At 43.7% G+C, this 18,382-nt stretch overlaps 1 protein-coding gene across 1 annotated transcript; it reads left to right on the top strand.

Moving 5' to 3' along the window:
* The first annotated feature begins 3,149 nt into the window (after positions 1 to 3,149).
* On the top strand, positions 3,150 to 15,989 carry RSL1D1 (ribosomal L1 domain containing 1). Its single transcript, XM_007939736.2, has 9 exons — positions 3,150 to 3,389; positions 4,098 to 4,237; positions 6,961 to 7,099; positions 8,486 to 8,634; positions 8,724 to 8,825; positions 10,417 to 10,510; positions 10,598 to 10,723; positions 13,104 to 13,400; positions 15,666 to 15,989. Exons 1-9 carry the CDS (start codon positions 3,300 to 3,302, stop codon positions 15,987 to 15,989), a joined length of 1,461 nt encoding a protein of 486 aa, XP_007937927.1. The 5' UTR covers positions 3,150 to 3,299.
* Positions 15,990 to 18,382: the final 2,393 nt, after the last annotated feature.

Raw genomic sequence — 18,382 nt, 5'->3', positions numbered from 1 at the left:
CATTCCATGTTCCAATAATTAATGGATGTTTGCAGCTGTTTCTTCTCATCTTGATATGTGCCACATCAGCAAATAGGGGTTCTGAAAGCTTTACTCTATGAACATCATTAAGGATGGCTCTACTCTGAGGCGGCCCCACTTCTCCAGTCATATTTTGAGTGTTTTCAGACCTGAGGGGCTCATCTTCCGACACTGTATCGCACAATGTTTCACTGCTATTCGTAAGGTTTTCACTGGCCAATTCTTTGAGAAGTGGATGGCCTCCTCCTCCTTCTGAGTCTGTCTTAGTCTAGAGGCTCCCCTGAAACTGTCCACCATGGGTAAGCCTGCTGGCATTTGAAACACAGGTTGCATAGCTCCAGCCTCACAGCAACACTCATGCCATCACAGTAGGACAAACTGACAGACAAGTTTGTCTACCCTAGGTGTCTACTCTGCTCATTTCCTGGTCTCCCCTGCCCTGCTCACTTACTCAGCCTGCCCCAGAGGCAAGCACCCACCTTCCGCTGGTCCTAGGGCTGGCTTACTGTGGCCTGTGGCTCAGGGGCGGCTCCACACCCCAAACTTAGTGACTTCAAATAACGAACACTTATTATTTCACAGTTTTTGTGAGTCAGGAATCTACGAGCCACTTAGCTGGATGGTTCTGGCTCAGGGTCTCTCATGAAGGTGCAGTCACCTCAAGATTTGACTGGGGAAGGATCCGTTTCTGTGTGCACTCATGTGGTTGCTGCCTGAGTATCCTCTATAACATGGTGGCTGGCTTCACTGAGACCAAGTGATTTGAGGGAGGGAAGAAAGGAGAAAGAGAAGGAAAAGAGAGAAGGTAGAAACTACAGTCATTTTATAACCTAGTCTTGGAAGTAACATCCCATTTCTCATCACTTCTGCTATATTTTACTTAGTAGAAGTGAGTCACCAAGTCCAGACTATACTCAGGGAGAGGGGAAGTAAGTTCCATTGCTTAAAGGAAGAAGTATCAAGGAAGTTATAGACATATAAAACATATTTTAAAAACAACTACAGTGCCATTGCCAGATGAGTAATTTTCCTTAAAAAAAAACCACCCCACTGGACTTGAGTTGGATTTGACTCATAGCGACCCCTCCTTGGGTTTCTGAGGTGGTATCACTATGGAAGTAGATTGCCCAATCTTCCTTCTGAGGCACCACCTTTTTTTCTTCCCTATCATCAGTTCAAAAACCTTGTCTCAGGGGACACTGAGCTGCTGTTAAGGATGACGGAGAAAATCAGGAACAGTTAATGGTGATGGTCGAACAACTGAACAAATTTAATGTCATTGAATTATACATGTAAAAACTGTTCAAATGGGAAATATTTTATCTATATATTTACCACAATTAAAACAAAAAATTATGTCTCTAAAACTTCTCTAAAGTACAGATTCTCACTTGATAATGAATCAATTCCTTGACCTATCATTCTAGCTTCACCTCCCATTCCTCCCCTTTGTGTACCCCTGCTCCAACAACTTACTCCTTCCAAACACCTCTATGCTCTTTCTCTGGAATTCATGCCTTTTTCTTGGCCTACAAGTCTGGTTCTTAAATGCATGCAGGTGACAGAGCATCTGATAGCACCAGTGCTCTTTTTAAAATACTAGAAAATGCTGAATACATCAAACCTAAAGTAACAATTCATAATTTTGTACTAAATCTAATTCCATTTTATAATACATTCTATAATAAATAAACCAAACCCACTGCCATTGAGTTGACTGCAACTATAGCGACCTCCATTGGGTTTCCAGGGCAGTAAATCTTTACAGAAGCAGATCGCGTCATCTTCTTTCCAATGAAGAGTTGGTGGGTTTGAACCACCAACCTTCTGGCTAGCAGGTATATGCCTTAGGTATTGTGCCACTAGAGCTCACATTCTATAATAAAATATACAGACAGAAATAGGTGCTAAAGATTTAAGAACATTTCTAAAATGTGGTTAAAGACAAGTCCATTCTTAGAGATCAGCAGCAGAACACTGCTTTTTCCAACTTTGGAAATTGGAAAGGAGCACTTTTTCAAAATAGCTGACATGGAAAGCCTCCTATTCCCATTCTTTCATCTCTCAAAAATCTTAGCTAGTTGCAAAAATGCCTGGAACCATCTTGAATGTCCAAAAGATACTTAATTTTAGTATAGCTACGTGGAGGAATGCCAGACAGCCACTGAAATAGGTGACTGACTGGGAACAATCTCCAAGACAGAGTAAGATGCAGAGCCCTTGAGTATGTTTTGGTAGTATTTGTGTTCTTAAAGGAGCTCAGGTGGTGCGACGGCTAAAGGCACTCGGCTGCTAAGTAAAAGGTCGACGGTTCGGACCCATCAGCCGCTCCTCGGGAGAATGACAAAACGGTCAGTTTCCTTAACGACTTACAGCTTTGGAAACCTTCGATGACATAGCAGGGTGGGTACTGGGGGAGGGGATGAAATTTAAATCCAACGATCTGTAAGAGATAAAAAGTACAGGTATTTTCACAACATGTTTAGGACATTTCTGGAAGGTTACTGGAGAAACTGTTAATTGTGATGACCTCCGGGGATGACGACCTAAAGAGGGAAGGAGACCGTCTGCAGTATTCCATCTTAGCCGTTATCCAGTCTCCATACTTATTTGTATATGCGCTTACCTCCCGCCTCAGGGAGACCGAAGCTCCTAAGAGACTGGGTCGTTTCAGCTTTCGGCCTCAGACCGCTTAGAGACGACTTGTCTGGTGCTTTCCGTGGGCTATTCACTGAGTCCTCGACCCTGTGACGAGGCATGACCGTTCTCCTCGCGTCTGAGGAGATTAGAGCTCGGAAGCGTAAGTGGCTCGCCCAAAGTCACAAAGCAGGTGGGTGGAACCAAGGTACCGAGACTGAACCCCATAGCCTCAGGTTCCCGAAGGTGGGCCCAGAGGGAACGGGTAACCCCACTGCGTCAGCTTATAGGGCAACTGTGTCGCCTCAACGTGCTTTCTCGGTTTCTTTCGTGTCAGATGGAGAGAGAGGGATCGCCAGGCTACTTCCCGCGCCTCTAGGAACCGAGAGCAGACGGAAGGAGAAAAAAGTGACCAAACGGAGATACTCCCACCACAGCCGGAGCACCTCACTCAGTACACTAACTGATACTCCACCTCCTAGCCGCGACGCCCTGGAACTAAACCGCGCGCCCTCTCGGAAGTGACGCAAACGGACCCGGTTACCGCCCCCTTACTTCCGGCTGCGGGCCTGGGTTTACGTGTGCGCGGAAGGAGTTATCCTGGCGTTTCTGCACGCGACTCTGCACGAGGTCGGGGAGGAATGGAGCCATCGACTTCGACCCCCGCTTCCTCCCGGACTCCAGCAACCCCAGCCGCAGCAGAACCGCGGCTGGAGCTGAAAAAAATACAAGTGAGTGGCCTCTGAGGAGGGCAGTTCAGAAGCCGGGTGGCCGTGGCCTTTGTGAGGTGCAGTGGTGGCGGGTGAGTGGTCGTGGGCCTGGGGCACCACGACGGACGTCTCCGTGGCTTTGGGGGACTCGCTTGCTCGCTGCGCGCCTCGGTGTGTCCGTTAGTTATCCGCGCGAGTGTGCGCCTGCTTCCCCATCCTGCGGCCTGGTTCTCTTTACCTGGCTTGCAAATAACTTGAGGTCTGGAGTGAGAGACCTGGCTTTCCTTCCTAACCATTTGACCTTGGCCAAGTCACTTAATTTTCTCATCTCCGATTATTTCTTGTTTAAAAGGGACTCTTCGGCCTTCCGCTTTCCAGGATCAGATAACGTAATGAAAGTAAGCCGCTTTAACCAGGGGCCGGCGCCTACTAAGCCCTTAATGAATGCTAGTTATAGTTTATATTACTCTTTTACTGGGATTATCTCGGTCATAGTTGAGTACAGGGGAAGCGTATCCCGATCCGGCCCGGTGGTCTTTTGTAGAAGACGTCCGTTTCTGTAAATGAGTGCTGGAGGCGGATACGAGATTTCTCACGAATTCTTACGTTCCTGAGAGTATGAACTGCTCTGTTTCTAGTAGATAGGGTTATGGAGGTTGCCTATCAAAATAGAAGTTAGAGCAAAAAACGGAAGGGAGATTTAACTTATTTCTTATCTCCACTTTGCAGGTTAAAAAAGCAGTGAAAGCGCTCTTGGCACATTCACAGTCCAGAAAAAACGCTAATGAAGTGCTTTTGAACGAGAATGAAAATTTATTTTTAATGGTGGTATTATGGAAAATTCCAAAAAAAGAACTGAGGGTCAGATTGTAAGTTTTGGTCTTCTCTGTTTGCTTTTTTTCCATCTAACAGTGGCAACTGTTTTCAGTGGTAACTTTGCAAAGGGTAGACAAAAATCTGGGATAAAAAAAATAATGGTGCCTAAAAGAACTGTAGGAATTCAGACATGCTAAAATTTTCTAGAATTTCATCAGCTCTCTGAGAGGTTGGCAGTTTTACCAAATGCAAAACTTAGTTTAGAGGGCTCAGAATAAACAGCTTTTATATTTTAGTAGAATCTGTTCTTTTCGTGTCGGAGTATTTTTAAGGTAAAATTCATGAGGGCCTGGACTTGTACCTTTACACAGAAACTTGAAAAATTGGAGTCCCGATTGGCAAAAGTCTTAATAGATATATTTACCACAGCAACAAATAAATAAAAGGGTAGCTGCTAAGGCTGCTTATATACAGCCATATACCTCTTGGGATTTGGTTTGGGGGGTTAAGGTCATGGTTTCATGCAAAATCTCAGTTAATTGGCCTAATAACATTTTTAAAGCTCCTGTTCTACCTCCTAGTTCATTACTTAGTGCCTGGTGTCTTAAAGGCTTGCACGCTGCCATCCGTGGCATAACAGTTGGTCTCTATTCACCTGGAGCCACAGAATAAGGAAGAGAGTCAGAAATGGGAGGAGGATATGGAAGATGTGGCTAATTGCCTCCATAAACAACTGCCTCCTTTGCCCTGAGACCAGAACTGGATAGTGTCCCACTACCATGACTGAAAGAAGATGGGGCAATCTACTTCCTTAGTGATACTGCCTCGGAAACCCAAGGAGGGGTTGCTATGAGTCGGGTCCGACTCGACGGCACATAACAACAACAACAACACCGTGACTGAACATTTTGATCAAAGATCTGTGGAAGGATCTTGATCAAAAAGAGGAAAATGCAGAACAGAGTTTCAAATTTTCATGGACTCTTTATCTGAAACCAAAAACATCTTCTGAAGTCTTAAACCCAAAGTTTAGCTTAACTAGTAAAAAAAAATAAAAAAGTCGATATCTTGAACAATATACTCTTTTAAGAACTATCTGTATGGAATCAAATTGATAATAGCCATTCAGAAGATTAGCTAGGAGCCTGAGGGAGCAGTGGTTTATGTGAATGAGGGAGAAACAGCTCAGAAACGGAGGGTGGGAATGGATGCACAACTTGAAGAGTAGAATCAGTGTCGCTGACTCATACGTGTAGAAACTGTTGAACTGGTGTATGTTTTACTGTGTGTGTCCTCAACGACAAAATAAATTTTAAAGAAAAAAACAAGCTTGAAGTCCCTGGATGTTACAAGCCATTAACATGCTTCTTTGCTACCTGAAAGGTTGGCGGTTTGAGGACCCCCAGAAAGATGGAGAAAGACCAGACCATCTGCTTCTGAAAAGTCAGCCACTGGAAACCCTACAGATAGTAGTTTTACTCTAACACGTGTGGGGTCACCATGGGTCAAAATTGACCGACAGCAACTGATTCTTTTTAAAAACTTGGTAGTGGATACTTTTCCGTGGAAAAGAAAGCGAGTGTGATTACATGTTCTTTTTGGTAGAAATTGTTGGTCAGAGATGCCCTGTTTGTAGAGTTGCCATATTTAGCAAATAGAAATATAAATAGCTTTTTAGTGTATATAGGCCCTGTATAGTATTTGGGACCTACTTATACTAAAAAATGAGTTGTTGCTTCTCTAAAACTCAAATTTAACTGGGAGTCATGTATCTACCTCTGTGTCAAGTCCCTCATAGCCCTGACAGTGACAGAAAGCCAACTCTGTTTAAAGTTTTGTGTAGAGTAACTTTCTTTTCACATGAAGAGGGGAGGAGGTGGGAATGGTTAGTAACAGGCAGGACCCTTTTTAGTCTCAATTGATTCTCACAAACGTGCTTCAGCCAGAGTGCTTTATGCATTCTTTGTCCCCTCTATATGCAACACTTTTGCTTAGGTGGTTTTTTGGAGTCCCTTCTCACTTTTCTAGGATATTATGCTACTGTGTGTTGCTGTTTCTTCATAAACTAAGGAACGTTTCTGCAGAATATGTAGGCCCAGGGAACAGGTTAACCTATTTAAGACTTGACATAATCAGTAATGCTTGAGGGTCCTTCCTGGTTTGCTCCATGTTTTCTGTTTCGGCTCTTAAGAGTTTTATTGCCTATGGAGCTAAGAGATTTCAAGACAGTAAAGTTCTAAGCCAGAATTGTCCTGGTGAACTAGGTTATTCCGTCACGTATATATATCTGTCGTAGTGTGCTGCCAAAAGTTGATTCCAACTCATGTCAACCCTATATGACAGAGCAGAACTAACTGCCCAGTAGGCTTTCCCAGGCTGTTACGGGAGCAGAACTCCAGGGGTTTACTCCCACAGTATATTTGAACTCCCAATCTTGGTTAGTAGCCGAGTGCTTTGCAGTACCAGGGTTCCTCGATGTGTGTGTGGTATAGTATATATGAAACGTAATAATACTATCACGTGTAATATGTGGGGCTGCTTTGTTTACATTTTAATTCTAAAGGTCATGACCTCGGTATTTGTGGTGGTTTCCATGAATCTTAAATCTTGTCTCTGTACCATTGAAAACTAGACGTGTGTATTGAAATGTTTTTGTCCTGTACTTGTTTAAATAATATGAATGAAAGCTAATCAATTGTGTATTTTGCAAAATATAAACATATGTATTGTTGGTAATGATACTTTACTCTTGGCTTCCTTCTCATGTGTTTTGCAGGTCCTTGCCTTATGCTATTCGATCAGATTTAACAGAAATCTGTTTATTTACCAAGGATGAACCTAATTTAACACCTGAGAAGACAGAACATTTCTATCGGAATCTTCTGAACAAGCATAACATTAGAACCATTTCTCAGGTAAGGAGCAGGTTACTGTTTTCAGACAAAAGATCAATTCAGTGGATGTTGTAAATACTTCATTATTGTATTTCTTAGTGTTTCTCTAGTTTGCTTTCACCTTTTAAATTGACTTCAGTGAATTTAAGTGGGTGTCTTCCATCTTCTCTGCTGAAGGAGCTGTCAAGGTTTGTTCACCTGAAAGCTAATTGTGTACTGTCAGTAATTACCTCTCCTGTAGATGTTGTTGTTGTTGTTGTTATGCGCCGTCGAGTCGGCCCGACTCATAGCGACCCCTCCTTGGGTTTCCGAGGCAGTATCACTACGGAAGTAGGATTGCCCAACCTTCCTTCCAAGGAGTGGCTGGTGGGTTTGAACCGCCAGCCGTCTGGTTAGCAGGCAAGTGTCTTATCCACTCTGCTACCAGAGCTCCCTGTAGATAGATTACCCAAAAGTTGCTGTTAACTCCTGGCCTGTACTTCCATAGCACCTGTGATTGCCTCCAACTGAGCATTTATTATCCTGTTTCAGTAGTTGGGGTGGGAAGAGTTAGTGACACAGTGGTTAAGTGGTTGGCTGCTAACCAGAAGGTCAGTGGTTCAAACCCACCAGCTTCTCCCTGGGAGAAAGATATGACAGTCTGCTTCTGTAAAGATTACAGCCTTGGAAATCCTACAGCAGTTCTTCTCTGTAGGGTTGCTGTGAGTCAGAATTGACTTGACAGTGATGGGTTTGGTATTTGGTTTTGTAGTTAGTTTACTTGTCTTCATTTATTATCTGGATCAGAATTTCTTTAGTAGGGCCCAAGTTTTCTTTCTTGGTGTCCCCAGCATTTTTCACAGTACCTGGTACGTGTTAGGCACTCACACATTGACTAAACTGCAATCAGCACAGCTCTAAACCAAAAGTACCAAACCAGTTGGCTGTCGAAGCGATTCCATCTCATGGTAACCCCATGTATTGCAGAGTAGAACTGTACTGAACTGTTTTTGAAGCTGTGACCTCTCAGAAGCAGAGAGCCAGGCCTCTCTTCTGACACACCTCTCTGAGTGCTGGCCTTCCAATTGGTAGTTGAGGACTTAACTGCCACCACAGAACCCCAGATGTGGCTTGCATGGCTCTAAAACCAGAAAAAAACAAACTCATTGCCATCGAGTTGACTCTAACTCATGGCGACTCCCATTGGGATTTCAGGGGTATAAATCTTTACAGAGGGAGATTGCCCCATCTTCCTTCTGCAGAGTGGCTGGTGGGTTTGAACTGCCGACCTGGTTAGCAGCCAACTGCCTTACCTCCTACATCACCACTAGGACACCATAAAATCTGAATGGGGTAGAATACAAATAATTGCCTGAATATTTTTTATTGTCCAGGTTCTTTTTGAGATTTTGCTCTTATGTTTTCTAGGTCATCCCGCTCCGGACTTTAAAAAAAGAATATAAACCCTATGAAGCCAAGCTCCGCCTCTTGGGTAGTTTCGACTTCTTCCTCACTGACGCAAGAATTAGGAGACTTTTGCCCTCAATTATAGGAAAACATTTCTATCTCAGGAAGAAGTAAGTGTCTTTGCCATGCCCAGGCTTCAGCAGAATGGCATGAAGAGGTGCATGTCCACTGTTCTCTGACAGCCTGTGTGTCTTTATAGAGTCCCAGTATGTGTCAACCTCATGGCCAAGGATTTATCAAAAGAGATCAATGATTGTATTGGTGGAACGATCTTAAACATCTCTAAAAATGGCTCTTGCAGGTAGGTGAAAGACATTACTGTGTGCATGTGTTTAATCTGATTTTTTTATTTTTAATAGCTACATGTAGCTAGTGCTTACTACATTGGACAGGGAAGCTGTAGATATTAAGGAAACAAAGGAAAATAGATGAATGCTTAGAGAACATTTGTGCTTCTGGGCTCTCAGGGCAGCCAGTGTCATGAGTTTTTATTGGGCCGAGAAGTAGGTTACGTTTGAGGGCATGACAGTGTATCAGCTTTTTTGGAGTGAGGTGGTAGCCAGTTTTAAACATTTAAAACGTAACGGATAAAATAGTTCATCTGCTGTCTTGGGTGTTTAGTGAGGGGCTGGCACCTGCCAGTAAAGTCCTTCCTCCTGTACATTCCCACCCTAAGATGAGGAGCCTCTGTGTACCCCATGGTAACACACACTAGCATATAGAACCAGAGAGTACATGGCTGCCAACAGGGAGGCCAGCCCAGCACAGAGCAGGGTATATAGCTGGGCAGAGAAGGTGGGCTGTAGTACTGGCCTCTTGCCTGCAGGTGGAAAGCTTCTTGAATAGGGTATAATTGAGTGGCTGAGAAGAATAGATTTCCAGGCTTGGAACCCCCTCCCCACTTCTTTGGTTTATAGACTGATACAAGAGCAAACACTCAAGGGATGTAGTTAGCGAGAAGGTCAGGGGCCTGGCTTGTGGAGCCAGTAGCTGGGAGAAAGAGGGCAGGACCATGAAGGTAGATGAAGGGACAGGAGTCTCCTGCCCCAGATTTTCTGAGTCAAAACCCATACCTTAAAGAAAGCTGTGGACCACTATAAAAAAATGACAAAATTTTGACCATTCTTTCATCTCCCCAACACAGTAGTTTCTTGTCTTTCGGCCTGTTGTCTTTTCCACTGGGAAGCCTAGGCTGTGCTTGTAGGCCAGGGGAGAAGGGTACACAGAGCCTTATGTTTGGCTGAAGGGAGCCCCTGCCTTGTCCTTGTCCTACAGACATGCATCCCTATCCACTGGGGGGTGGGGTAGGGAGCGGCAGCAGGGATAGGCAGTCCCAGTAGTGGCTGAGCGCTGAGCACTTCACATTTACCTCTGGGTTCCATCTGCCTCTGCTGCATCTGAGGGGACTGCCTACTGTCAGCTGGAAGACATTATTATGTGAAGGACTGTTTATGTCCGAAGGTGACTGCTTGGTTGGGCCAGTAGAGCTATAAAGATGGCGGGCAGCTCCCCTTTCCATTCCTGGAGGTGATTCCTCTCAGATGGCTTGCCTCTACTCAGCAGTGCTTGAGTTTTGCCAGATGAAGGCCAACCTGTATTCGGCCCTGCCTACTGCCCTCTTGGCCTCACACAGTTGAGTACCAGCCCTTCTGGAACCCCCTTTCCATGCATCTCATGTCAGGTGTAGAGATTTCTGCAACATGAAACCCAGAGGTGATACTCATCTAATATATTTAGAATCTAAAGAGTTTAATGTTTAATGTTTTAATGTTTCTGCCTTTAAAAAAAAAAAAACTTAGGATTGTATATTTGTGTTCTCCATGTACCTAAGCTTTGTTTTAAAAAACATTGTTTTAAAAAGTACTGTTGTCTGATGCTCTCATAAATTTCAGCACCATACGTGTTGGTCACACCGGAATGAAGATCCCACACATTGTTGAAAACGTCCTTACTGTCACAAAAGGGCTTTCGGAAAAATTGCCAGAGGTATGTAGTCTCGCAGGTACATCAGTTGATTGTTCGTGTGAAACCAGCAAGCTGTGTATAAAGATGTTACCCTTGTCTTTGTTGCAGAAGTGGGAGAGTGTGAAACTGTTATACCTGAAAACCGAGAGGTCTGCTGCCCTCCCAGTCTTCTCTTCATTCGTCAGCTCCTTGTGTGATGGGAAAAGAGGACCCCTTCCTGGCCAGAAGAAAAAAGTTAGTAGAATTTTAAAAACTGCACAGACTTAATTATTATCAAGAATGTAAACTCGGCTCAAAGAAAAGAACTCAGTTGTCATTCCCTCTTTGTGTGCTGCCGAGTAGTTTCCAGTGGTGGTGCTTTTGTGTCCACTGTTCCACTTTACATATGAGAGTGATTAATATTTGTGTGAGTAAGGCACATCCAGATAGAAATCCCTTATTAATAAGAACTATTTTAATTAAGGCATGAAAGAACTAAACTGGGACCCTGTACATCAGCAGGAGGAAGGGGAAAGCCAAAGTCTACCTTATTGAGTACTTGTTAGTCGCAGGCGGAGTTGGAGGTTGTATCGGGCTAACAGGCTCCTGAGTGAGTTTGTGCTTGACTGTTAAGCTAAGGGCCGGTAGTTTGAACCTATGCTCAGCACCACAGAAGAAAGGCCTGGCCAACTGCTTCCATGAGGATACAGCCAGGAAAGCCCTGTGGAACAGTCGTACTCTACCACGTGGGGTTGCCGCGCATCAGAATCCACGGCACAGCAACAGGGTTTTTGTTGTCCTTGGGCTAACAGACACTTGTTAGAGCTGACCACGGCACCTAATAACAACAACATCCACCTTGATGTTGATGATTGTGGATTATCAGTGCCACGGGTACTAGTGTGGAAGAGGACAGAATGAGCCAAAATTTTAGTCCAGATAATTCTTTGCTATTTGTTAGACCTATCTCCTAATTCAGTAGTTCTTCTCTTTACCCTTATTGATCATGTCTAGTGAGTTTTTAATCTTTTGGTCTTTTTTGCTTTACCCATATTTATTTTTTGCTTTACCCATATTCCCCAGACTTCTGCAGATACCTGGTAATTGAGACAGAAGTCTCAATGTTGCAGCTAAGTGTCTGTATCTGCTGGCTCTTTGTGTGCTTGGTTATCACTGTCATGGTCGTCATGCTTGGAAATGGTTTGTGGAGATAATTTGGCTGTAGGATGAAGATACCTTCCTCAAGAGGATTTGCATTGACTTCTGCAGGGCACCAGGGGGCACTCAGCCCCAAATCTCCTTAAAGTACATCAGGGATTAAGGTTCTCTGAATGACACTAACCAAACCGTGGCTGTAAATCTGCCTGGGTTCCGAGTGTACCTCGTTGCAGTCCTAGCTTTTGTGAGGAGGGTTTCCTCTTAGATTCCCACCTGGTGTGGGCTCTCAGGTTGATTGCTCCCTACTTCACCCCCTATCCCACATGCTGAAAAAGCAGAAGATGCTGTCAGATGCCGTCGAGTCGGTTCCTGCTCAGAGCGGCCCTGGGTACAAGAGAATGAAACGGTGCCTGGTCCTGCACCATCCTCGTGATCATCTGTGTTGGAGCCCATTGTTGTAGCAGAGACAGTCCATCTCATTGAGGGCCTTCTTCTTTGTTGTTGACCCTCCACCAAGCATGATGTCCTTTTCCAGGGACTGGTCCCTGCTGAGAACATGTCCCGGGTACCTTAGACAAAGTTTAGCATGCTCGCTTCTAAAGAGAAGTCTGGCTGTCTTCCAAGATAGGTTTGTTCAGTCCGTTCAGTGTTTTCTTCTCCAAGTTAAGGATTAGCAGATACTCTTAGGTCAAAATGGCTTCTGTGCTCACTTCTCTCTCTGGGTTTCCGTTTTAAATTTCTTATGTTGGAATCAGCATTTTTACAGAATATTTTACCATGTTTTTTAACTTGCTTTCATTGGGAGAATGACCCAAAATAATACTGATTGCTGTTACTGGAATCAAGAAGTCTGGATTCTTTGCCGTTTGTTAGCACATTCAGTTGTGAGTTTTGTAAAAATGTTTAAATTGTTGGTGAAAATGACATTTGGACGTTACTGTAAATTTCATTTAATTGACTTTGATAAGGATAAAAGACCTCTAGCTGAAACCTTTTTAATTTTCAACCATAGCTTGAAGTAGGAAAAAATACGGTCAGCTCCTTCCTTTTTTTTGAATCTAATAACAGCTTTATTGAGATAAAATTCACATACCGTACAGTTCAGAATTATTCTTAACTCACCTATACATGGGATTAATTTACATGAAATCTGTAACCACCTGTATATAGTTTACCTCATTAACACGCATCTTTGCCTGTGAGTCAAGACCAATACAGTGGAGTTGAGACTCCAATGCCAGTAGCAAGGTTTGTTCTCTCAGAGTTGTGTGGGCCAAGGACCTTTTCCAGGAAACTTACAAATAATCAGAACTGCAAGTGCTATCTATGCCGTGTACAGTGCTAGCGGTCTTTTGAATTAGATTTGCTTAGTAAAGGTTGGAGAACCTGTTAATGACGTTGGTAGAGTGCTGGCTTTCCTGTTGGAATTAATTTACCTGCAAAAGTAGCTAAAATTGTTGGTCCGTTTGTTTGGTAGGAGGCAAAGAGAAAACAAAAAGAAAAGCTCCAGAAAAAGAAAGAGAAGAAAAGGAGGAAAAGGGAAATGCAACAGGCTGCAAAGTCTAAATCGGCCCCAGTGAAAGAGAAGGGCTCGGCTGAGGTCAGTGGTGCCCCGGTGAAGAGCCCAGGACCCCAGAAGGGAGAGACTCCTGGACAGAAGGAAAAGAGCCACAGAGTAAAAAAAGCCCAGTTAAAAGTGGAAGACCAGTCTGAGGATGAAATTCCACTGTTGGTGCCAATGGACAAAACACCCGCCAAGAAAGAAAACACAGAGGTATTTTAATTAAGGTTTACTGTTCATATTAGATTGATTCAGTGGTGCTGTGTGTCCAGCAGGCACTGTTCTGAGTGAGAAATGGAAGACATGTCACACAGGTGGGAGGTGTTTGCGCCGGCCTGAGTGGGGATTGTAAGAAGCGCAGTGCAGATTAGAGGCATTCGTTGTGGAAGTCTGTTGAAGTGACAACTCTTCTACCAAAGATTTTCAAGTTACTAGATGGAAAGTGGGGTCAACCCCAAAAACATGACTTATTTTATATAGGAAAATTCTTAGTTTACAGAATGATGTCTAACACAACCTTTCATTTCTCTTGGTGTCAAGAGAGACTTGACCATGTGTACATTTCTAAAAGCATTGCCTGTGTTTTTAGAAAGCAAGCCAGGGTGGAAATTCCAGCAAATGGTTCTGTCTCTGAAGGTGAGTCATGAATCAGCACTTCATCCTTGGAGAGAACTTGCTGGGCGAGCTTGATTCTGGATCATCCCTCCAGAGAGAGACATGGTTCTTACAGATTCAAGGCCTTCTGAGTTCCTTTAAGGAAACTGAGTTGTGGGGGAGGGGGTTTGTTACTGTTCTTTGATGTTTTAATTATACTTACAGTGTCCATTAAACTATTGGGGAAAGATTCTTGAAATTAAGGAAGTAGGTCCCTCAGAGCCTAGGAGGTCACACCCACTGTGTATTAAGAGGAAACTCATTGGTTCCCCTGGGCCGCCTCTCCCTGGTGCTCGAGCGTGGTCGTCAACAGAGAGAATCAGTCATACTATCCTTCATTGTAATTTGTGGTAACAGTGTAACCCTAAAAATCCTTAACAGTATGATAATTTTCATATACTAGTGAAAGTCTTTCTTTTAAAAGCCCCCTCAAATGCTGTTGCATTTGTTAATATCCTTAAAATTAACCCAGATGGTCAGTGTATTATTGGTTTTTTGGTTTTGTAACCCTATTAAGGGTGTCCTGGTGGCACAGTGGTTAAGGCTTGGCTGCTCACTGAAAGGTCAGCATTTAGAACCCACCAGCCACTCTGCAAGAGCTCTGGTGGCATAGTGCCTAAGGCACTTGACCACTAACCAGAAGGCTGGCGGTTCAAACCCACCAGCCACTCCTTGGAAGGAAGGTTGGGCAATCTACTTCCGTAGTGATACTGCCTCGGAAACCCAAGGAGGGGTTGCTATGAGTCAGGTCCAACTCGACGGCACATAACAACAACATAATTGTTTTTAGAAAAAATAAGCTGTTTTTGTTATAATGGGACCAGTGGGTAGTGTGGTAAATTAAAGGTGACAAAGCATAGCTGACTGAGGACCATCAAACACCTTAGACGTGTTCACACCCTTTGAACCCATCTAGGAAATAGGATTGGGTTTCACCATTGTTCACAATAGAAGCAAGAGTTAGAAACTTATCATGTGTCCTTGCATTGGTTTTGATAAAGTTACTAGAAATCATGTTTAGTTAGAGTTTATAGTGCTTAAAATGCATGTGGAGTAACTGGGGGAAGGGCATAATTCTCAGCTATTGAGTCTTTGTTTAGAATTGGTTTTTGGCTCTGTAAAGTATTCTCTCCTGGACACAGTCCACTGTCAGAATCTTGTCCTCGGATGATCAGTAGCAGTAGTTATCTGGGTGCTTGGAAAACCCCAGTGTTCCTGGCATGTAGCCCCCTCCCCTCAGGGCCTCTGAATCTAACATTGGGAGATGGGTGTGCTAACAGGCACCCGGTTGGTTTTTAAACAGTTGGAGAACTCCTTGCCTTAGCTAGACTACATGCAAGGAACTGAATTAGTGCACAGGCTCCAAGCTCTGTGTTCAGTGGTAGCTTCCAGGAGAGCGTCCTTACCCTCAGCCACAGGAAAACCCGCTGCCCTGGAGCAGAGCGATTCTGACTTGTAGCAACCCCATAGGACAGAGTAGAACTGCTCAGAGGGTTTCCGAGACTCACCTTTCTCCTGCAGAGCAGCTGATGGGTTCGAACCACTGACCTTTTGGTTTGCAGACAAGCACTTAACTCTTGGGCCACCAGGGCTCCTTTCAGCCACAGGGAAGAGTGGTTTTCCTTTGATTGGACCGGTGCAAACTGCATCCTGAAAATTGTTAATAATGGAATTCGAATGCTTTTCAGAATATCTGTGAAGCAAAAGGAAAAGCCGTTTCTCAGTCCATCACACTGAGGTTTCCCTTTTGGGGGTTAGCTGGTAAAACAAATAACTCGTGGAGTTACACTGTCAGTAGACTTAAGAACTTCCTTTTCTCCTTAGATGCAAAAAGGTACCACAGCAAAGAAGCCACCGAAAAAGAGTCCTGGTCCCAACACACCTCTTGGGAAGAAGAGAAAGGCCTCCCTAGCTCCGGAGACCCCTAAAGCTGCAGAACCAGGGACCCCAGGTCAAGGCCTAGGGAAGAAGCCGAGAGTCAAAGAGGCAGAGAAAGAACAAAACTCTGCCCTGGGGAAAAAAGACCTGAGGCAGACTCCAAAAAAGCCGGAGCCCAAGTTCTTCGCCACTCCTGCTAAGTCTGCCAGGAAAAGGCCCCAGACCCCCAAGCAGAAGCCCAGAAAACCCAAAGTGCCCCCATCAACCTAAACTCAGTAGTGCTTACCCAGGTCCTGATCTCTGTTGAAAAGTACCCAAGAGTGCATCCTGGACTTAAATTTTTTTTTTTTAAATGGCCATAGGTAATTCTAAAACATGTTACTGGGTGTAAGAACATGTGTTTTGAAGTAAAATGTGTTTTTTATTAGCTTTTCTGTGTATTTGCTAATAGAATTGGGGGATGGGTGTTACAGTGCTTCTCTGTGGTTGTGGTTTTTGTTTTGTTTTGTTCATTATTAAAATGTAACATTGCTTTTGAGTATGCTATTGACATTTCAAATCTCATGATTTTTCACGTCTTGTGGATTTTATTTGGAAGCTATGAATTAATGTTTTCTTTACTTACTTTATACCGTGTGTTCCACTAGTTGGTGCAGGTTTGCTGCGTGAGAATCTGCCATGGAACTCGTGAGAAACATTTCTTGGCCATTGAGCTGAGATAGCACATATTGTGGTGAAGGCAATTCTGTGAAGTCCTGTGTAAGGGCTCTGGATTGATGCCTGCCTATACCAGCCCTCACCATTGAGTCAATTCTAACTCATAGTGACCCTGTAGGACAGAGTACACCTGCCTCCTAGGGTATCCAAAGCTGTAAACTTTTACAGAAGCAGACTGCCATATCTTTCTCCCATGCAGTGGCTGGTAGGTTTGAACCATTGACCTTTTGGCTAGCAGCTGAATGCTTTAACCACAGTGCCACCAGAGCTCCTTTCCTGCCTGTTAGAGGCAAGAAGCTACTTACCTTTTTAAGCCTTCCCGTCTTCTTCCAAATCATTCCCATTAACTGCTGCTCACAATGCTTGGTATAGGGAACTTGGGAGAACAGACTGTTCATAAACATTGGCACAATCTTCAGACATGTTCTGAGGCAGGAAGTGACTTTCTGGGTCGTTGACCTCTCACTGAACTTGTATTGGGTTGCCCGTTCCTAGGAACGTGATAGATTCACCATAGTACAGGGAGTGCTCACTTGTGCAAGGCCAAAGCAGGGCATGTTTTCAAAGATACATGTTTCAGGAGCCCTGGTGACATAGTGCCTAAAAGCAAGAAAGTTTGAGGTTCAAACCCAGCAGCCACTCCTTGGAAGGAAGATGGGGCAATCTACTTCCATAAAGATTTACCACCTCAGAAAGCCAGTGGGGGTCGCTATGAGTCAGAATCACCTCTGTGGCAGTGGGTTTGGTTTTTATGATTCAGGAACCATACAAGCAAGAACACAGCTATAGATCTCCCTTCAGCTGGAGGAAACAGCTTTTGGGTTTTAGAGCCACAAGTTAAATTGTAATGTTAATTTTCTCCTTATAAAATACCATTTTCTCATAATACAGAATTTTTGGTAATCCCAATATCATTCAGAGGCATTCATAATGTGCTGTGAGGGTTTACATTTTATAAGCTGGTTTTCCTACAAACTAGGTTCTGTGGAAGGATAGGTAGGCTTGGCTGGGAAGATAAAATCTACGATTGCTGACAAACTCCTTGTACTAATATTAATCTGCTCTCTAGATGACAGTTTTCTGGGAATAACTGTTTTTTTAATCCCTACCTTATGGCCAAATACAGCATTTGCAACAGTAAGCAGTTCTTAGGCCTGTAGTTTAGCACCTATCACATGTGATGAAGATGTTTCTACCGTCTTGTTCCACTGAGCACCTAATTTAACTATAACCCTGTGCTCTATATTGAAAAGAACACATTTACTTAAGCTTCTCTTGTGTAAGATACTAATACTTATTAGACCGTGAGAGGCTGTCGTTGAGGACGTGGTAATTCTCAGTTGTGATGAAAAGTGTCCAAATTACGGTACTAGGTTTCCAAGGCTTAAGAAGTCCAAGGGTCATGCTTCTGGCTGGCCTGTAGGCGCTGAGGCAGTAGTCATGGACGCAGGGGCTTAGAGAGCTGAGGGCTGTGCTGCAGTGAATGAGCTCTGTAGTGGGTTAGGGTTGTACGTGGCTGATGTGCCATCAGAAGGCAGTGCAAAGTTTTCTAGAATCTCCTTTGCATTCCTGGTCATGTAATGGATAAAACCAGATCTGGGGGAGGAAACCAAAGGTAACATTTTTGTTTTGAAGAAAGTATTTGAATTTTAGTTTATTTGTTTTTCAGAAAAATTATTTTCAAATGACTTGAATGTATTTAAGGTGAAGTGTAATAAAGATCACAGTGTTCCCATCTTCTTGAGGCATTAAAATGGGGATGGAGATAAATTGCTAAATGTCACACTGTCACTGAACTAAAAACCCTTCTGCCACTTTCAGTCCACATGTGCTTAAAGGGTTAAGCAGCAAAGACATTTTTTGCCATCGAATTAATATTTGAAAGGTCTTCCATACTCTGTTCTCCCTTCAACTGCTCCTGTGCCCCTGCCTACAATTAATGTTAA

This window comes from Orycteropus afer, unplaced genomic scaffold, assembly GCF_000298275.1.
Source record: "Orycteropus afer afer isolate SDZICR_OR568_19922 unplaced genomic scaffold, OryAfe1.0 scaffold00061, whole genome shotgun sequence".
NCBI lineage: Eukaryota > Metazoa > Chordata > Mammalia > Tubulidentata > Orycteropodidae > Orycteropus > Orycteropus afer.
Note: the sequence above shows the minus strand (reverse complement) of the source record. Positions and strands in the feature narration are given on the sequence as shown.